This window comes from Odontesthes bonariensis, chromosome 8 (assembly GCF_027942865.1).
Source record: "Odontesthes bonariensis isolate fOdoBon6 chromosome 8, fOdoBon6.hap1, whole genome shotgun sequence".
NCBI classification, from domain to species: Eukaryota; Metazoa; Chordata; class Actinopteri; order Atheriniformes; family Atherinopsidae; genus Odontesthes; species Odontesthes bonariensis.
Window position 1 is genome coordinate 10,233,098 of NC_134513.1, and position 26,176 is coordinate 10,259,273.

The following is a 26,176-nucleotide window of genomic DNA, read 5'->3' on the forward strand; positions in this document are numbered from 1 at the left end:
TGCTGTCTATTTATTCATTCGGCTAAAATTCAAAATTAGTAACCCGGATTTTTTTAAGTAAGCGACGCACCTCCACATTATCAGTGCTAGTGTACAGTAATTAATAAATTATAAACAGCATAGTTTTTGCCTGTATAAGCTTGCCCATAGGAAACCGTTTCATGGCCGAATATCTCAAGAGAGCAGCCAGACGCCTCGCGAATATCTTCGGAACAGCTCCAAATGTTCAACAACAAGCAGGGGTGAGTAGAACATCATGTTATAATGTGAAATCAAGGGCCCAATGTCAAAAAAACGGTCTTATCCTTTAAGTGGGCAGAAGAGGGTGAACAATGGCTTCGTGGTCCATTTTAGTTTGCTCTTCATGTCTGACATGTGGCTGTGTTTTTGTGTGCAGGTGGTACAGATGTTAGTGAATGCTCACCCAAACCTCATGACCAGCCACACTCGCCTGCACACTCCGCTTCATTTGGCCGCACGCAATGGACACCACAGCACTGTCCAGACTCTGCTTGAGGCCGGCATGGACGTCAACTGTGTGGTGAGTTGATTTCCTCTCTTGGCTATTTTTTTTTGCTTTGCCTCTGTCATATTTAAAGGATAGCTACTCATCATGTTAACAAAGCCTGTTATGAGTAATAATGATAGCATCTTTTTTCTTGTTTGTATTTGCTTGTCTGGCTCAGGCGAGGCACCTTGTGGTAAGCTGTTTGAATTAGCATGGACAAAAACAGCTTAAGGTTTGCTTGAGCAGTATAAGTCCTAAATGACCGCCTTGCATTTAGTTTTGTGGATTATGAGGACTTTAGCCCATCGTTATATTAGAAAGGATACTTTGTCCTTGAGTTATACAAACAAGTTTTTGAATTGAGCAGCATATTTCAAATATTGGTTAGTGCTGTACTGCATGAGCCAAGTTTATCATCACTGTTCTCTTATTCGGGTCAGAGGAAAGGAAAAATGTTCAATAATGCATTTTGGATGGATGTTTTTTAAAGGTAGACTTATATAATAAATAAGTATATAATTCATAATAGTAATAATTCAAAGATACCAGTGTCACCAGACATGCATCAGCTGCTAGTGTTGAAATGATGTGAATAGTACTGTGGAAATTTACTTTAATATTTTGTAGGTATTATCTTATTCCACTTTTAGTTGAGAAGGTTTTGAGAAGTTATGGTCCTGTGTTTTTAATGAAAAAGCGCATGGCATTTCCTTTTTCTTTCTTTTTGGGTATATTATTCACTAGAGGCATAGATGCTTGGAAAGTGCATATTTCCACCTTCTTGAATGTGCATCTCAGAGCGTGTACATGCTGTATATGCTCCACATGGTGTGGTGGTGAGGAATAAATAATTGATTGGGAGAAAAGACTTGGACAGGAGGAGGAGGACAGAGTGTCCCTGAGAGGTCCTGATAGTTCAGTCTCCTTTCTCCTTCTCTTTGCATATTTTCATCTGAGGAAGTGGAGACAGTCCTCTACAGTATGTGGAGCCTCATTACTGCTCCCTTTCTTTCATAATGTTTAGACTTCTATGCTCTGTGCTGCTTTAGTTTACATCCAGTTTTTGTGTGTATTCTGAGTTGTCTGAATGAATCAAATATGGCTTTGTCCTGACTCTTTCTGGACCATTAGTTTTTGGGAGATCTTGTCAAAATGGTGCCATGCTTTGCTGCCCTCTTAGACGTCGTCTTTTTGTCCAGATTGTATTGTATTTTTTTCCTAGAAAGCTGAACTATGTGACTTTGCTTCCTTGTGTTGAATGTGAAGTGTAGAAAACCTACTATACTGAGCAGTGTGAGACTTTTAATCAAGTCTTTTCGGATTGTTTGATCAGAATTACTGTACTGCAGAAATTACAAGCTTCAGTGAGACTGTTTGCATTACAGTAGGGAAAAAAAACCTCTTATTGTTAGTCAGACCAAAACTAGACTTTTAAAGTGCATGTAAACATGTTGGTCTGAGAGAAATCAAAGACCTCAAAGTTTGGGATCAAATCACTCCTGCGTGTGTTTATCCTGAACTAGTCTCAACTTGGCGGAAGGCGCTTGTACGTGCTCCGAAGTTGCAACTTTTTGCACCTTTCGGTAAAAACTGTAAAGCTTAAGTGTATATTAATACAGCCGAATTCCCAATAAAGCTGGTCTCATTCACAAACTTTTCTTTTTCTTTTGTAATGGGGTTAAACATGTCTGAAAATCAGGCCACATGTCAGCTTGTGGTCGCTAAAAGCATTTCCAGACTAACACTCTGCTTTAAAAATGTTCTGATTTGATAACCGTAGCGTCATCTGACACAATCACCATCAGGTAACTTAAAGGCAACATCGGTGCAGTGAATTCATTTTAAAAGCCCATTTGTGGGAGCAGATCAATGGGTCACTAAATGTTCCTTGTGGTTAATCTCAAATGTTACTTGAGAATGACTTTCATCAGACTCATCAATTGATGATGTGAAATCAAGCACTGAGGCACAAAGGTATACTGACAAATGATGTTAAGCAAAGGGGAATCATGTTTATCACAAAACAGCGGCTGAAGTACCGACGTGTTAAGATGTTCAGAACATGCGTGGATTAAACGAAGCATCAAAGCAAAAAAAAAAAAAATGACATGGAGGTTTGTATTAGTTATTTGAGTTGCTCGAATAATCGTTTGACCTACTTCTTTTATTGCTTTTCTTTTTTTGTATGAGTTCTGTTTGCTTCCTTTTTGTTATCATCTTCCTCATTTTAATTTGACTTATTTGTGTTGTTTGCCGTCCACTTGCTGTAGTAACTTGGTAAGTTCCCCTTTGCAGGACTAAATAAAGGATGCTATTATAATAACATTGTAGTTCAAGTGAAAGAGCTCTAAAACCGGATTGTATATAAATCAAATTGGAACCCAAAAAAAGCAGATTGGTGCACTACCAGCGAGAGAGACCAGTATATTAGGATTCTAGTTTGTTTTGCATGTAAAAGTCCAGACTTTTGGATATTTGGATCTCAAAGTTATTAGAATTTATCCTGAGAAGACTTTGATTGCCCAATCTAGATATGGAGGAAATCCAGATTCGATGATACATTTCAATTAAATGTCCACATTATGGTGGTAGAGTATATTACAAAATTACATTTGGGGATCATTGTCTCAATTAAGTCTATGAATGTAGCAGTATACCAAATGGCTACACATGTGCAAACACTTATCGTATCCGTGGAATCTGTGGAGGTTTCTTTCACCGTTATCAGTCAACACCAAAACCCCTGCTGGGGGAGATCTTCTTTCCAACTGAGATTTATTTATTTTTCTTGTTTTTGTGCTCATGTGATCATAAAAGGTCTGAGGAGAAGAACAGCTTGTACAGTTTTGGGGTTCAGTCACTAAGTTTCAGCGAGCTGCTGAGTCTGAACGAAGACACAAAACAGTTGTGCTGGGAAGCGGCAGACACAGGGAGCAGTCAGCGTCGCAGTTTGCTTACCAAACCTGACACTGATCAAATCCTTCAAAGCATTCATGGGAAGTTTTCAACAAGCTAAATTTCTACTTACTTACTTTACTATGTGGAATAAATATGAAAAATCTTATACTGTAGAAATGATTTGTTTTGGCTACAAAGAGATATGGCCCAGCTGATGTGTTAGTGCTGATGCACAGTATATGATACATGAAAAAATAAATCTGAGCTTGGTCCCATAGTGTCCTTCACCAGTTTGTTCATATCTGTCACAAACATATAGCTTGAATTTGCAGGGTGTATGTGTATCTTTGTATTTAATCTCTGGAAAGACGGTCTAACTTGACCAGTTGAATCGGGGCATCATGATGTAGTTCTCACAGCTAGAAGTTGTATAACTTAAGGACACTTCTCTAGAATTCTGTCTTTTGTCCTTTCATATACATGTGCATTGATGCCCTGAACTGAGGAGGAGAGATGTTTCTCGACAGGGATTTGGCCATGGGCTCCGTGTGCCTCGTGAAGACGGAACACTACACATCTTTGATTTGCCCGTCTACCCAACTAGACACACTGCTGCAAATCTCTGGCTCCCTCTCTACTTTATGATGATTAGCACAGCAAGCCTGTGATATCTCAAATCTTATCTGCAATTTACCCTTCATGGTTCCTCCAGCTCAGTCTCTTTTTGGCTTCGAAAATTGCATAAAAGCAGTTCCCTCTTCCTTTTTTCTGCTTGCCTCTTACAGTAAGACATAAGTATTTCTGGTATAAAGGACTGTCATTTTAATGCCACTGACGAAACCTCATGCACACTAATAACAGAGTTTAGTTCACGTTTTTCAGCATCCTTGCTGATTTAAGACGGAACACAATTATTTTGGTTGCTATTGCGATCATTACGTGAACTCAGTTTGCCATTTTAATGGTGGAATATCTTGAGCTTGTACATAATTCAACTGACAAATGTAACAAAGAAAATTAGGTGGAAGAAGCGGGAGACAGAGTGAGGTAAAAGCAAATGTTTTGCAAGGACCACCGTCGGTCTCCATCAGGGAGTTCTTTGATTATGGATGAAGATTACAACTCATAAATGGTGTCATTTGCCTCCAAAGACCTGTATGGAATCCACAAAAAAAAAAAACGAGTTTAGGCACCCCTCACTATGAGCTTACCACAGACCAACACCTACGCCATGCTAATGCACTGAATGCAGGCATCACTTGTCATAGCTTTTTATTTCTTCTGGATGAAGACATTTTTAGCTTGAGCCAAACTTTTAAGTGCATTTGAAAAGCGAAACTTATAGGTTACATATTTTGTTGACTTTTTGCCAGCACTGCAGAAAATCAAGTCACATGAAGTTAAAATGATCAAACCAGCTGTGGTCAAGCCAGGCCAGGCTGCAGTTGCCCTCCTGTTACAGGAACGGGGGAACCACCTCGTGTTGACTGGAAATTCTTAAACCAGTTGAGTTCAAACTTACTGCAATATTACTGTACAATAAATTATGCCTCAGAGGGACACATTTTTCATCTTTTACATTCTTTTTCTCCCTCTTGGCAATATAATTTTGACTGTGACATTGAACAGAAAAAATGTTCCTATAAAGTGGTATTGTAGCATGTTGATCATCTGAGCTCGTTCAAACCAGCAGAGACCGACCAATGCGGGTTTTTTAGTGGCTGATGCTGATTATATAGAAAGCAGTTTGGCTGATGGCTCATGTAATGCTTGCATTGTGGTGTCATTGTGTTAGCATTGTCGCAAGTAGCGACAATGCATTAATCCACATGTACTAACTGAAATAATACAAAAATAAGGAGCACTGAATCCTCCACGAGGTGAGAGCTGAGGTGAAAGAATGACATCATTGCTGTTTGTGTGTTGGCATGATTATGCAAAAGCCAAGTTGAATGAAAGTGAAATGTGGTGGAGAGGTACAGCATGAGGGGAAAAAGCTAGATTTAGCTGCAGATTGTTTGAATTGCGAAATACAACACTGGACTTTGGTGGTGGATTTGTTTTGGATTTTTGTTAACGAGCTTTGTGAAATAATTACTGGGCTGCCTTAATGACCCATGGCAGAGTCTACTGGGTGTACCTGGCAAAACGACGCAGTGATGCAGTATGTGATCATACTCTCCGCAGTGCGCTTGTAAAGGTTTACCAGGGTTTTGCGGCACAATCCTTGAGGATCGCCAGTGTTTAGGATGTTAGTTTTCCCATCCAGAAAGCTGTTGGTCAAAATCAAGGATCCAAACTGTTCATGGTCTAGTGCGGCAGCGATGGGATGTTAAATCTTAGACCAAATGAATCTCGCAAAGCATTTTGCAATTGCACGAGAGCCATTTAAACAACTAGAGTTTTTCTGCTCGGGAATGGTTGCGATGGTTGTTGATTTGAGACCCATTGGCACAGCAACATGTTTCAGGGACAGGTTGAAGATGTAAGTGAAGACCTCTGCCTCCTGGTTTGCACATGCTTGAAGCAACTGCCCTGGAATGCCATCTGGTGAAGTCGCAGCTCTCGTGTTGATGCTTTACAGTACTGTACTGACCTCATTAGTGTCCAGAATCATTTCCTGATTATCTGGCAGCAGTCTGTCCTTTATATATAATTGCCAGACACACTTAGCAGTGTAGAAACAGTTCCCTTTTTACTAAAACCTTTTTCTTTTGTGAACTCCAGCAAGTCTTTGATTAGTTAAACCTTTTACAGTTCTTTTTCCAATACTTGTCTTACTTCCTGTCTTCCTGTTGTATTTTTCTAAGGCCACATTGTCAGAACTGAACTGTTGACAAAACGGTGGCTGCATCTTACAGATTCCTTCCTGTAAGTTGTCACAAGTTGAAACGAAAGTGTGTTTGTGTGAATGATGGCACAGGTCAGTATTTGGAGTCGAGCCATGAGGGTCTGTCTGAATGTGAATGAATAATTTATACAAGAAGCACAGTCCCTCTTTGTTCCCCTTCTGTGACTTACTATGCCTCTCTCTCACACTCTCCTTACTCCTCTGTCTGTTTCCATAATGAGGGGAAGTCCCGATGGCGGATTATGCTGTTGGGCAGGCAAGTAGCCAAACAAAGGGCAAAAGTTGAGTATTTTTAACCACGGTGTCTGCATTTAGAGGGTGGAATGGGCAACAGCAGCAAGTGCTCAGCCTGTTCATCGTTACAGTTATTCTTTAGGTAAAGTGTTATGAACATAACCATGGCAGGCAGCTGCACATGTGCATCATTAAACCTGAGCTACTAACATCAGTGGTGTAAAATGTTCTGTTGAATAATGTTACAAGCTGTGAACACAAAAACGCAGCTAAAGAGCTTTCTTTTTCAGACATGTAGTGGACATGAGTGTTTGCTCCTTCATCGTGCATCCCAACATAAACAATGACTGCTAAATGTGTGTTTACTGGCCTGAATCAGAGAGTCCTCTGCCTTTCAATTGCAGGAAACTCCTAGAGAGCGAGAATCGCGTTTCTTATTTCCTCGTGACATCACTGCATAATTGTTATGGGAAACAGGACAGGAAGTGGTATAGGAGGTTTAAGAGGGCAGGTCGTGTGTATCAGAAAAAGGGGGTGGCTCTCTTCCTGTGCTCCCACCTCCTTCAACATCCATGAGTGGAGGATTGGTTCCACATGATACCATCATTGAGGCTATGCAATCACTCGTGTGATTCACTTTGGATTTACACCTGCTGCATTTGCCTGAAAGGACTGGACCGCTGACCTTTGACCTTTTTAGGGTGCAGGTTTTTTGCGTCCCCCGCAGAGCTTCATTTCATCACTTCTGAGTTGTTGACACATTTATTTGAGAGGAAACCGAATGACTACAGTAAGTTTGATATTCCCTATAGAGGCTTATTTGTTGCAGTGTTTCGAGTTGAATTTCTTTGTGGTGTATTTATCAGGAGATCTGGCCGTCATCCAAATAATTTGTCTTCATTAAGGGTGGGAGTTGCGTTCAGTGCAGGTTTTCATCTGTGTTGTCAGGAAGCCAACCATGAAGGATGCAATGTATTCAGTATGTGTGTAATGTGCAAGTTGAGTGTATTTTATGGCTGCATGTACCCTTGCTTTTGTGTGTGTGTCTTAGCATCCCAGATGGGCATTACTGCTTTAAGCGAGGTGTACTGGGTAGTATGTTCAATGTGCAATTGAGACATAAACAGTAGAAATATGTCTCATGACTCCATTGAGGAATAACTGCATTGAGATAAATATTGTTGCATTTGAACCTGTGCAGCATTTCGTATAATGCATGGTTTGATGGCAGTTATCCAGTCATAAGATGAACTTTATAAACCACTTTTACACCCATACCAAATTAGGATTTTCAATTTGATTTTGAATTGTCAAATAGGTTTCTTCTGACTGAAAGTGACATTAGATTGCTAGAAATAGTTTCAGCAATGTTGTTGATCCAATTTCTTTATAGCCCTCTGGAAAGCACTCTTTCCAGGGAAGCTGTCTGACTGTTTCCCCTGGGATTTTGGACTACTCTCATTAATGACCACCTCCAAGTCCTTTAGGTTGGAAGGCTTCTTTGTCATCACTCGGATCTTTAGTTTCTTCCACAGAGTGCTGTAAGTCTAGAATCACTGAGCTACTCAAAAATGTCATTCTGCACACAACCTGATATTTTCTTACAGTATCTTCATGGTATCTTATTTTATTTGTTTTTCTTCTTCTAATGATTCTGTTCACTTTGGAAAAGTTGCCAGATCAATTGACTAAAATGCCCATTTTTTTCAAAGCTTTATGTTTACAACATCATTCTTAATCATGGGTTGCATTTATTTATTTCTTCTTATCAATTTTAAGAATGAATGAACAAAATTTCCCTTGTTTTTTAAGAATACAAATGCATTTTTTTTTTTTGTATGACAAGCGAGTTCTCCTTGGTTGGAGTCCGTTGAGAATACCCTTGTGTAGTGTCTGCCTTAAAGTGTTAGAGCCAGAATTGGTTGGATTCATCAGGAAGGTGGTGATGTTTGGAGTAGATGACTTCATTAGGACTCTGAAACACAACATCAAACTTGATCTTCCATCCATCCATCCATCCATCATCTAACGCTTCTCCGGGGGTCGGGTCGCGGGGGCAGCAGCTTGATCAGAGAAACCCAGACGTCCCTGTCCCCGGCCACTTCCTCCAGCTCTTCCGGGGGGAACCCCGAGGCGTTCCCAGGCCAGCCGAGAGACATAGTCTCTCCAACGTGTCCTGGGTCTTCCCTGGGGTGCCCGGAACACCTCACCAGGGAGGCGTCCAGGAGGCATCCTAACCAGATGCCCGAGCCACCTCATCTGACTCCTCTCGATGCGGAGGAGCAGCGGTTCTACTCCGAGCCCCTCCCGGATGACCGAGCTTCTCACCCTATCTCTAAGGGAGAGCCCAGACACCCTGCGGAGGAAACTCATTTCGGCCGCTTGTATTAGCGATCTCATTCTTTCGGTCACTACCCACAGCTCGTGACCATAGGTGAGGGTAGGAACATAGACTGACCGGTAAATCCAGAGCTTCGCCTTCTGGCTCAGCTCCTTCACCATGACGGGCCGGTGCAGAGCCCGCATCACTGCAGACGCCACACCGATCCGCCTGTTTATCTCCTGCTCCATTCGCCCCCTTACTCGTGAACAAGACCCCGAGCTACTTGAACTTCTAATAGGACATTAATCCAAAACGTACAGAAAACATTGTAACAGTTTACAGACAATTTATGATTGCAAATAAAAGCTTTGCTGCTAAGATCTGAGAACATGCTGATGAATTATTTCATATTGTACCATTTTTTTACTTGTACTGCATGTATTGTCTCGTTAAAAAAATAATTTTCCTCTGAGTTTCTTTATCTTACTTGTGCTTTGGGAATACATCCTGCAGTTTGCTGAAATTTGTTGAATTCTTGACAAGTCTTGTCCTGACATACTTTACATCATGGTTCCAATTTCATGTTACCAGCAGATTTTTTTACAATCTATTTTCCCTGTTGTTACACTTTCTGTTCAGGATAAGTTGTGTAATTAACACTGTAATTACAGCAAGATTTCTGGCCTTACTGTGTGGTTGAGAGTAACAGTTTTCATAACGTACAGTTGAAAGCAGACAGATACGTTGGCTCCACAGTAAAAGATACCAAATAGGCATTATTTAATTGACAAATGTGTTCTCGAGTTGTACATCAATGAAAAAAAAGAAAGTCAAATGAAAACTATATTAAGTGCATCAAATGGTTCAGTAGAAAAATGTATTGTCTCTTAATTTTCTTGTACCCAATTTGTTTCGATGAATAGAGAGAGATACAAACCCATAACTTTAAAAAAAACATTTGTTGACTTTAGTTGACTATATGTAAATATAAAATATTCTTTGCCCATATAATCCAGGCTTCCTTTAAAATGTCAAGACATCAATAACAGAAGACCATAGAAAAGGATGCACCTACATTAAAAGACTGCGGCTTTTAATGTAGGTGCATCCTTTCAAGTGTTACACCAGGGGTGTTAAACTGGTCCATGAAAGGGCCGCGTGCGTGCAGGTTTTTGTTACAACCCTGCAACAGCACAGCTGACTTGTTTCCCTCAATCAACTGAACTGGTAAGACCTTCAGTGCAGACAGTTCAGTTGATTGAATGAAACAAGTCAGCTGTGCTGTTGCAGGGTTGGAACAAAAACCTGCACCCACACGGCCCTTTCAGGGACCAGTTTGACACCCCTGTGTTACACCTTCCATATGTCCTTGTCTTTGGTCACTGCTGATCCAAGACTGAACATTTATCAGCTTCCTCTCCATCCTGGTTTCCATGTGTTGCATCATATCACTAATATCATTATTATTAGGACTGGAGGCTGGTATGGGCTGGTGTAGAATTAGGGAAAACTGTGGCGTTGCCACTGATTGTGTAACGCTTTGAAATCACTGTGGCTTGACTTATTTTATTCTTAATCTCTTTGAATAAAATGGAACAAAATGAAGATGGTAAGAAATCAAAAAAATTGTCTTAATGCTTCTTTTTAATCCCTGTGTTTCTTTTTACATCTTTGTTTGTTCTCTCAAACCACTTTGGTTTCTGCCTATTTTTGTCCCTGTTTCCCAACGCTAAAGTGATGGAATATTAACGCACATGTTTTCTCCATCTCTTTTAGACTGAGAATGGCAGCGCCCTCCACGAGGCAGCTCTCTTTGGGAAGATGGGTGTAGTTCGCCTTCTGCTTGACTCAGGTGGGTCATATCTGGACTTCCAGATTTATGATTTTTTTTGGCTGGGTTCCTCTTCAGGCATTTCAGGAGGATGGGATGTCTTTTTTTGAAGATGTCACTAAAGTTGATGGTCAGGTCAGAGGTTCTGGTGATACGTATAAAAAAAAAATATATATATATATATGTTTTAAATAAAAAAAATGTAAAGGTTTATGAAACAATTATTTAGAACTTGATAGAAATAAAACACTATGAACTTGTAGTGCATAATGATTAAATCATACATGGGTAAATGGGGAAAAACTTGCAAATAGAATTTGTACCATGTTGTTCTTTGATACTGCTGCTATCCACCACCCACTTCCTGTTTCCTGCAGGACTTCCTCTGTGTGGCCATGTCCTTTATATCCTGGATTATATGAACATCCTGGTTCAGTGTAGGACTGCACTGAAACTATAAGTCCAGTAATTGTACATTTAAAAAAAAAAAAAAAAGTTTAAAGATTGCTTTGTTATCATGGGGAGAGGGATAATTTAACATGCCAGTTTAGAACGGTCATAGTAAGCACAGTCCTTAAAGACATCTGGAATCTGAGGAGACCAGCTGCTGGCGAGGAATGTAGTCCCATTTTTGTCTGACAGAGGATTCTAGCTGCTCAACAATCCTGGGTCTTCTTTGTCATAGTGTGCATTTCATGATGTGCCTAATGTTTTTAGTTCATGAAAGGTCTGGACTGCAGGAAGGCCTGTCCAGCACCATCTTCCACCATGAAGCCCTACTGTCTTAAAGGATGTCAGGGGTGTCAAACTCAAATACATAGTGGGCCAAAATGAAAAACTTGGGCAAAGTTGCTGGACAGCCTTGATATTTATTGAAAAAATGTCTACAATTGAGGAAGTTTTTCCTTCTCTGCAGATATAACGATGAACCTTTTCATATGGAAACAAACTTACTTCAACATTGAATCTGGAACAAACGAAGCTTAATACTATAAACACATGTGAAATCAAATAAAAGACATCTGTGGCATTTGTTTCTTAAATAAAATTACACATTATTATTTTTTATATGTATTTATTATTCATCTATTTGTAGCCTTCTGAGTTAAATTTCAGTGGTAACCTTTTTTTCCACAGGCTAACAATAATCATATAATAAAGATTTATTTTTGTGAACAGATATTCTGCTTCCCACCTGTCTAGAAAGTTCCTGTTTTCCACCTTTCATTTGGCCATTTTTGGGAGGGGTGGCCCGATGCGACTGATAGCATGAGGTCGCTAATAAACGTCAACAGAGGAGGGGGTGCTTGTGGGTCCTCATTGACACTGGGATTTGTAGTACTAGCGGTGCACGCGCTCTCTACCAGCGGGCCAGCTCTAGTAGACGGGTATTATCTCTCGGGCGAAATATAATTGCACTGCGGGCCAGAGTTTGACATCAGCTTTAACCTGCATCTGTGAATGGCAAAGTGAACTGTGTTCAGAGGCAATCATTTCTCGAAGTGCTTCTTGGCCCATGCGGTGATTTCCGTGACAGAATCATGCCCAACGATCATGAGGCTCCAGTATTTATTTTCAGCCTTGCCCCTTGTGCGCAGAGATGTCATCAGATTATCTGATTATTATTTTTTTTAATGATGGTACGTACTGTAAACTTATGGGATATTCAAAGTCTTTGAATAGCCATTCTGAAAGTACTCCACAGACGGACTATTTGCTGATTGCTAAACCACCGTCAATCTAATCCTTTAAGGTTTTCTTTTTCTGCTCAGTCATTTTACTGACTTGTTGCCAATTAACCACATTTTTCCACAATATGCTATTGGAATTTGCATTCATACACATGCAGTCATAACAACCTCAAACGAAATCAAACCGACAAGATTGCTCCTCCATTTAAACTCAATTAACTTAATCAGTTAAATATGTTCTTTGAGGTAGTCCTTTTTAGAATCAAACACTATTCTTTTCCAGATGTGCCACTTCCATCAAATTCATTATAAAATAGTAATGTCTCACTTTCAACATTTAATATATTTTCTATGTTCAATTGTGAATGAAATGTTGCTTCAATATGGCCACTGCAACACTTACTGACTTGAGTTTTCCGAAGATTTAAGGTGCAAATGTTTTTGGAGGTTTAAGTGTTGTTTTCTTTTTGCATCAGAACTCACAAGGTATATTCTGTGTATGTTTCAGGAATCGACACTAATCTGAGAGACAATCAGGGGAGAACAGCCCTGGAGATTCTGAAGGAGCATCCTGCACCGAAATCCCAGCAGATCACTGCTCTTATTCAAGGTAAAAGAGGCGCACACACTTGGGTTTCAGATTTCAGAGATCACAAAGATTAATGAAACAGCATTTTTCTTTTAACGTATTTGAGTGGAACTGTTAAAATTTTATAAGGGCAAGAGCATGAGAATTGAAGTGTCACGACTACAAAGTTTTCAGTGTAGCTCCAGTAGAACTTGGAACACAGATGCCTTGAAAAGGTCATTTGTGGACAAAGTTGCTGTTTGTTCACTGAGATCAGTGATGAATGGTTGGTTTTATTGGCTGTAGGTGACATTTAAGACTGACTTTGCTGAGTGGGGCAGGCATATTGAGCTGAGCTACAGTGGCGCGTATTGGAGTACAAAGTGACATTGTGATTATTGGAAGTGGTTGTGATGCCCCTGAGAAATACTGTTTTTTTTTTTTTTTTCCAGGAAGTTCACTGAGAAACAATGGGAACATCTGTATGTGTCGAGTAGCTACAGTGGGCGAATAGACTGTTAATGTTAGGTGTTATATTCCCACATTACATTCTTCTTCCCAAATCTCTTGAATTGTGTCACTGGCTCATCTGGATGTTGAATAAGATGGTTATCGATGGGCTTCTGGAATGTGTGATTGAAATTATTTTGTTTAAAGTTTGTGTGTAAATGACATTAAGCAGCATCTAATGTCATCAATGCAATAAAATGATGGCAAATATTGTTTTCATTATTGTGGAATTAAGTTGAAAAAACAGATATTAGTCATGATTTTACTTCAAAGGTTAATTTGATCATTAAACTGGATTTGAGGTAAAAGTAAAGCAGAAATAAATCTGCCCTCTGAGTTTGCAACAACACAGGGAAAAAGGTGTCATTACCCACTCAGCCACGCATGATAAATATAAAGTATAAGGTCACGTCCAGGTATAGGATGCTGATTGACAGATCTGGGATCGGCTTAAATGCTCTGCACTAAAGGGGTGAGGAGAGCAGAGTTTGAGCTAACTGAATCCAATTGCTTGGATGTGAAAACACAAAACGCACACTGCATATATTAAATGATTCAATCACCTTCTAATAATGGTGTGGTCATCTCCTGCCAGCATTGCAGCTGAGCTGTCTGCATGGCAGCAGGAGAGGGAGTTAGTCATTTTAACGATGACCCTTATGCCACAATGCACTTTTAATCACAGCTTTATCCAGTCAAAGTTTGTAAAATTCCCACTAATGAGTCGTGTGTTGGTGGTTGTCCTCAACTCTATATCACAGCGCAGTGTTCAGTGTAAGCTGTATTGTAAGTACTGCATGTGCACATATGGTCTGCAACATCCACGGTACAACAATGTTAGCTTGGTCCTTGAATTGAGTGAACATAAATCTGATTCTCTGAGCTGGTGTCTTACCAAATCTGTGGTGGTGCTGCATTAGTTTCTCTTTGCAAAATCAATCAATTACTTATTGATTTCAATATTCATCTGCAATTTTATTAAGCAGCAAATTCAGGTTTCCATGAAGGATGCATTTCCTGGTATGAAGCAGATCATTTGGCGAGCCAGTTGTCAGCTACATGGCATAGTTGGTTCATCTGAGGCTAATGCTTTGTAGTTGGCCTGTTTTATAGCATGAAAAACTGTTTAAAGACATCTCCACATTTTAGTTCAACGTATTTCTCTGTCTTTTCATGTTCTAAATAACTGTTGTCTAATACTTTACATGTTTGAATTCTCCTTGACTGTCTCTAAATAGTTAAGGCACTAAGCCTTCGATTCGACATGACAGTCTTTTTCAACCAGAAAAGATCTTAACAGTTTTCACTTTTCATCTTCCATCAAAGTGCATGTTTTTTTTGCTCTCATCCATAGTGAAGTGTGTTTTGTGTGTGACCACTGATGCTTAGTGTGAATTTTCTGCTCAGTCCCCTGGGACCCAAAAATTGCATCTTCTAAAGACTGTGAATTTGAACACTGTAATCTGTGGCTTGGAGGCCTTCTCCATCTCTCATTGTGTAATCTGTGGGTGTATGTTGGGCGTGTGGTTACAGAAGATTTAGAGATTGAGATAAAGGCATACAGAAACTAACGGGCTGAAGGATGAGGAGAATATCTGAGTCAAAATTAGCCCCAAATCAGTCTTAACTTGGAAGCAAAGATAGAGTGGGGAACAGTCCCAGGAATGTGACAAACTGGCCACATTTACAAAATAACAGACTTAAAGCTGACATTAAACCAGGGAAAACACGATGATGCAAGAGGCTGAGCAATTTAGATGTAATTGGGGATTCCAGGCCCCCATTAAATGTTTACTGCTGCAAGAGTCTGAGACAACATCGCACTGTGTTGTGCAGATTAGTTGTAAAGTTGTTGATATAAGTTCAAAGTGATCTGCTGCAGGCGAATGTTGAGATGGAAGACGATTAGCATTTTCATAGCCCCATACCAAATGAAGTACAAGTGGAGACGTACATCTTAGCCATTTATAGGCATCAGGGGTATTTTATGGTATCTTATTCCCCTTTCCTTTCATGCAGTTTTTGTGCCTGTGAAATGTCTACAGTGATGTCGGAGCTTTTCTTCAGAATATCATTGTGAAACAATGAAAAAATGCTGCCATGTGGCTCAGTAATACAGCGGACAAAGTTAGCAGCGAGCTGCTAAAGTTATCAGTCATTTAGCATCGAAACAGCCACAAGTTAATGTCAATAATTAGTGGACAGCTTGATATCTAATAGTGGAGTGAATACAGGAAAAAATTCCTTAATTCAGTTAGTCATATGTCCAGAAACAAATCACATTAATAAATTTGCTCCATATCTGCTGAATGTTTCCTGATATGTTGATTCATTGTTTACACATTTGCTTGTGTGCATGGCCTGTGTGCTGTTAATTTTGTCATCTGCACCAGTTTGTGTGGGTCCACTTGGTCCATATGTGGCTGATGGCAGTCTGAGCATGCTGACTATACATGTGCCTAGATCATCAATCCCATGGAGGAATGGATTTGGCACAGCTGACGCAAAATGTATGACAGCGTGCTCATCTGCGAGTCCCACTGGTTGTGCTAGGTGGACGTATCTACATGAATTAAACTGTGGGCTTTACTGCCTCTGCAGACCTATAAGTTTGTACACTTCCAGGAAACTTACTTCTGCATAATTCTTATGGTTTTAACTATTTTATTTCTGGCTTTGCAGTTGTCTTTTGCACTGGTTCTTGCATCTTTTATTCAGCATTCTGCCTCGTATATTTAGTATTTTTTAATGTGATATACGAGTATAAGTGCTCCCATTTGTATAGAATACATGTTATGTCTTAATTGGTTTAGGTTCTTTGGCTTTGACATGTGCTTGAATCCTCCAGAAGAGGTTAAACTAACCACAGATGGATCAGTGGCACTCAAGATGTTTTTGAAGATGTCTGGACTTAACTGCACAGTTCCTTTGAATTCTGATGTTTTCGTGCTAAGTTGTTCCCTATATGCATTAAATATCCAGCGACGCAGCATTTTTGCTATTAAAAGACAAGATGTTGAGCACTGAAGATGGAAAAAGTTCTGTGGCTGTTTATAGATCGCTTGTAGCATTTTTAAATGTCAAAAATTCATATCAAAGTAGAAATTTGTTAGAAATAGTGGCCAACAGAATCTAATCTTACCCAGCCAGAGGTGGAAAAGATTTGGGCATCAGCATAAAAAGGAGACGGAATGTGTGCATATCAGAAGGAGGAAGAAATGCAGAGAAAGGGCACAGCTGTGACTTATTGAAAAGATCAGCTGCATGCCATTTCCTGTTGGAGAGGAGATGGAAAAGGACACACACATGCCAACACAAAGAGCAAAAGACCTGTCATTTACTCAATTGTACCAGCTGAGGGTCTTTCTGGTGGCTGCCAGCACCTCATTGGAAATAATTTCTCATTGATTTACAGGGCACAATTCATCCTACTGTTCAAATGAACAGTTCACTAGTTTACTGCCTGGCAGCAACTGGTTGTGTAGTACTGTGTGCTGTGCAGTAGTTGCGCTGTGGGAGTTGGTGTGCTGTATGTTTTCCGTTGTTTATGGACTGCTGATAACGGTGAATTAACATGTCAAAGCACTTCAATCTCTCTGTTTAGAGTCTGGTACTAATACGGACCATAATTGTGTGCAAATGTGGTTGTATACCCTAAAACCGAGAGGATTGTGAGAATTCATATTAATGGAAAACACACGTATGTAGTTTTGTGACATTAACATATTTCCTTAAAGCGGCGCTATGCAACTTTCAGTAATACGGGGTTTGTTTACCATGCAATACACACCCCAAAGCTGTAGGGGGAGCTCTGTAGAAAATAAGGTGACAGTCTAGCCAGACTGTCGTAAACCCACCAGAGGCAATTTACGGTTTATTTTTCAAGACACTGGCAGAGAGTTGGAGACAGAGAGGCTGTGTTCGAAACCGCCTACTTTTCCTACTATTCCTACTAGTCATACTTTTTTAAGTTCCCGGATGTACACTAGATGCATACTAGATTCGCCGAAATGTTGAGTATTCATCATGAGGTTACTTGTCACACTCAAACTACCCAAGATGCAACGTAACGTGACGTCGTCCATCGCCATTTGAACGGTCAAATTCAGTTAACGGGACGAGAGCAGTCAAAACGGCGAAACCGGAAGTGCGTTGCTCACAGCGGCTAGCTTTACTAGCGGCGAATTCGTGGGAACAAAATTGTAAATAGCTGGTATTTTGTCAGATTTTCAACACCTTGGGGGTCTAAATGACTACTTTCTCGCCTGAAAATGTTTCAAATGTTGCTAAAGTTATATATTTACAGAGTTTATAGCTTAAGCGAAATCAGCTTTTCAGGCCGGCTGATGTCGGCTCGGGCAGGAGTGAAGTGCACTGTGTGTAAACGCTCTGCATACTGTCTGATCGATGAGTATGCCGTTTTCAAGTATGTAGTATGTAGTAGGCGGTTTCGAACACAGCCAGAGTCTCTATTATGAGGAGAGGTAAAACTGGCGGCTATTTCCGGGTGGTACTGCACTCTAGGGGCGCCAACGAAGCAGTGCAGAGCACGCTGAACTCTATGGTGGTACAATGAAATCCACCTTAGATCCAGCCATTGCTTTGGATATAATTTTTTATATTTTTTCATTTTAATTTTCCTAAAGGCAGGATAAATTATCCTTTCAAACGGCACTTGGTTTGATTTTTTTTTTTTAGACGCACTAGATTTGTTTAAAATACACATTTATTGTCAGTATTGCATCCCGAGTGACGTCACGCATGTGGCATCACTTTACGGCATGGTCAGTCCTAGCGCTGAGCTAGCAGAGAGGGGTTAGCTCAAATAGTTACAGATTTCAGCACAGCCCTTTTACATACTCTCTGACTAGCCTCTGGTTTAGCTTTGGTTGTTGTTAGCGGCACCAGGTTAGCACTCTGGCACAGTGGACGAGTGCCGTAAAGCAGCCGGTCGTAATCAGCCGTGCGTTCTTCAGATTCCGTTAGCTAGATGCTAGCGGATACTGACTCGCAAATGCCAGACCTGTAAGAAAACAGAATGCTATAACTCCCAGGTTATTGTACTTTCGATATAAATCCACATCCCTCTGTCAGAAATCACAGTATTATTTTCAGGTTTCAGCCGCTAGCGGGGACATTTTTTGAGTTATTAGCGCCAGCCCTATGGAAAATGGTCATTCTGCACTCGCTCGCCAGCGCCCCCAGACAAAATCAACTGAACTGCAGCCAAATTTTTTATAATGGGGCGAATAGGAAGTGGAACGGCTGTCTGTAAAAGGGCTGTGGTTGGAGAGCCGTCGACAGCTAATGGAGAGGGGGTGTGTCTTATCAGGCTACCTGGCTCGGCTCAGAGCCCTTTACGACCTGCTGTGAAGCAGTAGTTCTCGGCTCTCGTGTGTCGCGACACTTCCAGAGGTAAACAAAGCACGCGGCGCCACAGGCAAAGTTGCAAGCGCTGTTTCGGTCTAGGGCCACCAGATGGAGATGGAAATGTCACCGTTTTCATCAGAACGGGTCAGCCAAGCAATCTGATGATTGCCAAGCAATTTTATGACCATGAAAAAGTTGCATTGTGCCGCTTTAAAGGGACTTGACAGGGATTATGCCACCTTATCTACTGTGCACGCGTAGGAGGGTGTTTTTAAAAAAAGAAACCTGTTATTATCAATTCTGTCTTGTTTCTGCCCCCCCGCCAAACTGGCTTTTTGTCCTTGTGTTCTTGCATTTCTTTTTTCCCATAATTCCCTTTTATGAACTGCATAGTGCTCTATTATCAGAAGCTGTGAAGTGATTTTGTGGTGCAGGGGAAAGTGTGAATTGAATGCAGCTCAAGCTGTTTACCAAGCTGATGGTCGAACTATTCTATTGATCTTGTAAGATGTTCGCTGTCTCACCCCAGCATACCTCCTCCATCACATTATCTTTCAGACTTCTCTACCATTTTTTCTTTTTTCTTTTAACTTCCTGCTTCAACTATTTATATAGCATATATATATATATATATATATATATATATATATATATTTTTTTTTTAAAGGGGATAGAGAATCAAAATCGTCTTTTTCCCGTTTTTGGTGTTAGTCCTGAGTCTACCCGCTGTGGGGAGTACACACGAAGTGCCAGCAAGCGTCAGAACCTCTGTTTCAAGTACTCCTCTTTTTAATATATATCCCCCTATCCGTTTTTGTGAAAAAGTGACGTCACTTTTTCAGAAATCTCCCCCCCCCGCACCCAAGTCCACAGCCACTCCGTTTTAGACACGCCCCTTTGGCGAGAAACAGGAACAGGTGTGCCTTCCAAGGCTTTGAAAGCGGACTACGATCGTTACATATTCTTCCCCCGGAAAGCAATGTTCGCGATCAATGGCTTTTATTTATTTTTAACAGCATCCCCAACCGCCGACTTTTCCTTTGCGCTGCGCATTTCACGGACTACAGTTTCACAAAGCTCCGTTCCGAGCAGCTCATGGTCAGTTCCGACAGGGACAGACCCAGACTGCAGCAAGCTATGAGCTCGCTGCGCGCTCGCTGCGCGCTCGCTGCGCGCTCGCTGCGCGCTCGCTGCGCGCTCGCTGCGCGCTCGCTGCAGTCTGTGTCTCGCTCCGGTGATCAGCTGCACCTCTCCAGGACTATGGGGCGAGCAGGTCGGATCACAGCTGACCCTTCTCACGCTGCACATGGACTATTTGCATGAGGCTTCGGTCCATTCGGACCAGAACCTCCCGTCACAAAAACAGTTTTTCCCCCTTGCAGTCGGACTTATGAACACTTCATAATCACCTCATAACCTGCCCCAGTCACTTTACCATAATTAAAATTGCACTAATGAAGCTGCACTGTTGTTGCTCTGTATATTGGATACTGTGTATTGTTGTACACACCTTGTACATTTTATATTCATATATTTTTATTCTTTATTTTTTATCCTATGTTACATGTTTGAACCTTACGCCGCAGCAAATTCCTAGTTAGTGAACACTGTTCACTAACAATGGCAATAAAACGAATTCTGATTCTGATGAGCTTTCTTTTCAGTCAGTGTATTACTCTATAGCTCTGTTTTCAGTGAGAGCAAGGGCAGCCAATCAAGCAACGGCAACCTGCATTTCATAATGAGCTTGCCAGATAAGCTCTGAAACGACGGAAAAAGACGCATTCTAAACCCAGCATAGTAACAGCTGTTTCAGAGAGCCTTTTAGGGAGGTTCTGAGCCATTACAGACCCAACCAATTTTTTTTGGGCTACATATCACATCACAGAACAAGGATTAATGCCCCATTCAACCATTCTCTATCACCTTTAAATACTTATACAACCAAAAGTGCTTTACAGAACAGAAGGAGAACTTGGAATATCTGTTTATATAAATTCAGACTATTCCCACATGGTAAAAAATATTATCACGATATTATTTTCTATATTGATTGATCTTGATAATGATATAGTTTGATAATGGTATTGGTTTCAAAAGTATGCCAATAATGACTGCAACATAAAACAAATATAGTTAAACTTTAGAATAGAGTTTATAAACCAAAGTTCAATGACACCATGTAAACACTAAACTGTGCAAACATACTTCAACAATACAAGTATCAACATAAAACCAAAATCACAAATTCCAAAGAAGTCTGGAACACAAGACTCTTAAAATAAACATTTAAATCATGTCTTTTGCTATGTAATCGATCTGCTATCTATCTCATTTTATGGCCCAGCCCTGATTCCCACACTAACATACGTATATGTCTTCATGCCTTTGCAGAATATATGATGGATGAGATGGACAAGCAGAGTATTGTGGAAGAGCCTGTCCGCAAATGTCCTGTACCAGCACCTCGGACTTCTGTCCCCTCGCCATCTGCTTCCCCCTCCCTCAGACACAAGAGTAAGTACAAACACACGTGCGTTCATGTCACAAGCACAGTGCAACTGATTTACCCTTGGAGGCTTGATATTGACATGCAATCTGCGTGATCCAGCCAGAAATGGATGGGTTTAAGTACAGAGGAAAATGCATTCGAGCATTGTGATCAGATCTCTAAAGCCACATTTTGAGGTTGTCTGGGATGCATGTAGCCACATTAAAACACCACCTCCTACGCTCCTACAGCGACACTAGATTTAAAAAACAAAACAAAACTTATTGAATGAGTGATGAAATGTTTGAAGGGACATCTGATCTTACATGGTCACTCGAGATCAATGTTGACATAGATTGTAATAAAAGGTCTAAATGGATGCACATTTATCTGTCCCCTTGTGTCTGGATCAGTCAGGACAAGTTTCTGTCATGAAATGAGAAAGGGGTAGAAGAAAAGATTCAATCTTGACATAAGGATAGAAACTAAAACTGGAAAAAGTAAATTTTCATGAAATTCACAATATGTTTTAAAACAAGCCTGGACATCTCCTGAAGAATTGGTGTAGAAAATGTATTGATAGAAATTAGGCAAATCTAATTTGCCTAATGCAGGCTTCAAAATGTATATAAAGTTTTGTAATATGGGGCAAATAATGCTATGTGAAGCCAGTCATGTAAAACAGCTCCTTCAATGGAGATTTTCTTTTACTACTCGTCTATCTGTCCATGCATTTACTCTGTTCAATACTGCCCTCTGTGTTGTAAAAAAGACATTGCAACAAGCTGGGTTTATGCTGATAAGCTCTCCTCTTGATGACTGTCAGTGGATACAATAACTATCTTGATTACCTTAGAGTCTCTGAAATGAGGCAAGAGTACAATTCCTGTCAAGAGCTCTACTGAATTAAACATACTGGTAATAAAGAAGGAAAACAGAGGAGGAGTTCTGCATCTGGTTCCGTGTCGACTTTTGATTGAGTTGAGACGGAACCAGTCGCAGAAAAACAGAATCAACAAATTGAAAATCTTAGTCCTTCAACACTGTTGGCTGTTTCATTGCTTTTGTTGCAGTTGTGATGACAACAGAAATATGTTGATGCTCTAAAAGATATTTGAATTATTTTTCTTTCTTTTCTGCTGTCTTTCCTTTCTTTTTTTTAAACCCCTTTTTTCTCCACCTCCTTACTCACCCCCAGATGATGCTGTGACAAGTGAGCTGTCAAAACTGCTCCACGAGATCAAAAAGTGCCGGGACAGAGACTACTCCTTTGAGGAGCTGTGCCACACCATCTCCTCCCACTCCATGGACAGCTTTGGCAGCGGGCGGCTGTCTGATGAGGAGCGCCCAGATAGATCCAATGGCACCCTGACTCAAATTAGCAAGGTACAATTCATAGTTATGACAGGCTGGATCCATTTGTGGGTCTTGGCAGTTTGATATGATTCATGGGGCCTTTTTCTCCTGAATTTGGAAATGAATGAACCTAGCAAAGACAGAAAGTTGTGGTATGTAGCTTTGCAGTCGTCATTGAACTTTTAATTTCTTCACCATTATGAGTGACTGTTTAAATATGTGCTGAAAGAGTTGGAAGATTGTTGCAAAAACATGGCCGAATTTTGGGTAATCTTAACTATGTGTAGTGTGGAAATAGCCCACACTATACAGGTCAATATGTGGGCTGCAGACATGTCTTTTCATGTTAATGTCAACAAGGTGGAACAGAAGACCTTTTTCATAGCATAAATGTTGACATTTGACAGGAAAGGCACAGTTCTATTAATGATGACTGCATTCCACAGGAGAGGGTCCTGTTATTGTGTATGCTGTTTTGGGTTTAGTGGGACACTCAAAAGAACTTTGCCATAGTTACAATCATTCATTATACCAATGCTTTTCTTGCTCTGAGAAGTCAAAATTCCTGCTTTGAAAAGGGTTAGTTGTTAATAAAACATGCAGTCCATCAACTTCTTTCATTCCCACACTTAGCTTTATTCCTGTTTGTCCAACTATCTGAAAGCTGTTGATGTTAATGAAGGTATCAAAAGCCCTTTTAGACTACTTAAAAAAGCTGCTAACACCTGCTAAAATATAGCTTTTGAGTGCAATGGGAAAGTGGTTCATAGGTATTTATTTGATTTGATTTGAATCAGCATTGAAGGGATTACATCACCACATGTACACATGTAATGTCGTTTTCAACGAAACGGATGCTTATTGACAATAGCATCTTGCATGTAGGCTAGAAAACTGACAGCTATAACTTCCGGATAAAAACATGATATTGAATTTTCCAATCTGCAAGACGGCAAGCAGCTCACTCTCAAACTCGATATGTGGAGCTTATGTCTGTGGTCCAATCAAAAATGATAAACTTCTTTAAAAAAAAACTTGTGATGATCAGAAGCTGTTATCCACCATAGGTAGAAGGCTATTCCCCTTGAATGCAGTAGGACTTACTGTAGGAATCTACTGTAGCCCCCCAGAGCTCAGCAGCAGAGGGTAAACACACTATCACTGGCAATGGAAAAGGATTTCATTGACCTATTTTAGTGGAGCCCCCTTGAAATCATCTATTATTTCATGACTATAGCAAGGAGATATTTTCTGTTTGGAGTCATCAGGCAGCAGCAAGACTGAATAAAAGTGACAAAAAAAAATTAGTTTTTCCCTATCCACCAACCATCTGCCAGAACTTGAAAATTCACTACATGTTTGAACAATAGAAAGTTGATTTTTGTGTGAAGAGCTACAGAGTTGTTGTTTTTTTTATTTCTTTTTCTCTTTTTTTTGTTTCTCTCACATAAAATAACTAGTCACTACTGACTTATCAGCTTTTCTTTACTTTAGTTCAGCTTTATCACAGAATGCACAGTATCCACGTTCTCCACTTTTGTGTAAATAAACTCTTGTACTTTGTCTGTTTTGACAGCAGATGGCAGTATCAGACTGGTGCCACCAAGCTAACTGCCACCAGTTTATCTGTCCATTCTCACCACTGAACATGCTACATTTTATTTCTTACAGTAAGGCGAGACAAAGAGGGAGCATGCTTTTTCAATTCCATTGGCGAGGAAGTCAGAACAGAGGTCATCAGTCACACTGACCCCCTCCCCCACCTGAGCCTTTAGACCACACATCCTCACACATAGACATTCAGAGGTTTTGAAGAATTGCAATTTTGCACGCGTGTGCTTTCCACTTACTTATAACAGCGTGTCTGTTTCTATTTCTTTTCTTCTCGCCCACTAACAGGAAAACACACACACCTCAGCAAGAGCATTTTGACACTGATCAATAGCTCATCATTATTTTTTCCCATTTCTGTAATAAGCTCAGTTTGAATGGGAGCCAAGTCCTGTTTATGTGCAGTAAAGCAGGCGTCCGTAGCTATTGCCAGGGCTCTCACATCTGTGCATTAACGCTGAACACACCCACCTTTGCCAACATCGGCTGTAATTATCTCAATCTTGTGTACAACTCTCTCAATGAATACTAATTTGTATTCAATTACAGACATTCTCAGTGCATGTGAGTTTATGTTCCCCCTGGCTACTGTCTGGACATGTAGCCAGGGGGGACATGTATGTGTATTAGTATGTGATTCAGTGTCTATTACTCATGAATAAAACTCATTGTGGCTCAAACTCTCATTCTCAAGAAGAATGCATTCTTCTTTCATCAGCTTAGTGCCCCCTGTATGTACTGAGTGAGTGCAGAAGTGAACGTCACATGTTCAAAACAGCACTAGTATGAATTCATTCACTGGGATCAAATTAATTTGTATTTCTAAAAATGTGATTTATATTTTATATATTTACACAGCTCTAATGGGATTATATATTTCCAATGTTTATTTTCTTTCATTGGATAATTGCTCAAATGACAAGCAAATCCAAGAAATGGTAAGGAAGTAGAGAGGAATTAATCCTGAAGTATGAAAAGTTGGAGCAAGTTCATAGATAGATAGTACTTTGGCCCCTTGACTTAAGTGAAATGTTGTCACTCGCCCTCCTCTATATCCATATCTAAACAGAAAACAACCCAAATCATATAGCCTATGTCCTGTTGTTGTTGTTTGGAATAATCCAAGTAAAATGTGCATAGTTATGTGAATGTTCAAATTAAACCCAAAACAGGATGTTTTTTTCCCCAACAAAGCAGTTGTGTTTCCTAAATGTAAATTAACAGCAGCAGGAAACTCAAATAAAATCAAAATGACAGTGTGGTTCCCATTTTCTGAAGGGGAAACTTAAGCATTTCTCATACCAGCAGTACGCACAGGGTCAGCTTGATCAGTTTGATTTTTTTTTTTTTTTTTATCAGACTCAGACAAGTATTGTAAGGGTGTCTGGTGCTTAATCTGCTGCCTTTTTGCATTTCATTTCTTCATTTTTCAGGTAAAATCAATCAAAATATGTTCAATTTAAATTGCAGCAATGAGCCTTAGATTAGTTATTTCTAATTTTAGTATTGGTTGATATAAAAATGACTTGTTTCCTCCATGAGAAGAGCAAAGCTAGTTTTTAACAAGCATTCAAAATAGGCTGTCCTAGAAAGAGCTACTATAAAACCGATCAGGTATGCAGTTCTCTGTGATTGATGATTAATGATTCATTTTCATTGATCTGAGGTTGATATCAGATTTTACGGTAATGAAAGGATATATCCATTGTCTGTGCTTACAGTGCAGCGCGCGTATATAAGGACTGCAGTCCATTTTAGATCGATCACTATTCGGGTGTTGCAAAGGGCCTTTAGCAATCTGGAGCGATTAGTGACCTTTTCCTTTCAGCCTTATTTTCCGCCTCCACTCTTGGTGTTGTTCTTTGTTCTTCTGATTGATCAAACCCTTCCTCTACAACCTCTTGTGTTCACAGTTTTCTACTTGCCTTTGCTTT

The 26,176-nt window shown here is 40.2% G+C and overlaps 1 protein-coding gene across 4 annotated transcripts in view; it reads left to right on the plus strand.

Annotated features, from left to right (window-relative positions):
- Positions 1-26,176, plus strand: part of anks1b (ankyrin repeat and sterile alpha motif domain containing 1B) — a 217,359-nt gene that overhangs the window by 80,337 nt on the left and 110,846 nt on the right. For 3 of the 4 annotated variants that reach the window (XM_075471669.1, XM_075471666.1, XM_075471667.1), the window contains exons 5-9: positions 398-541; positions 10,591-10,666; positions 12,845-12,946; positions 21,179-21,301; positions 22,474-22,661. In XM_075471669.1, coding sequence (XP_075327784.1) covers positions 398-541; positions 10,591-10,666; positions 12,845-12,946; positions 21,179-21,301; positions 22,474-22,661 — 633 coding nt within the window. Of the gene's footprint in view, positions 1-397; positions 542-7,257; positions 7,282-10,590; positions 10,667-12,844; positions 12,947-21,178; positions 21,302-22,473; positions 22,662-26,176 lie in introns of those variants that run through there. The other variant, XM_075471670.1, reaches the window with a different exon arrangement.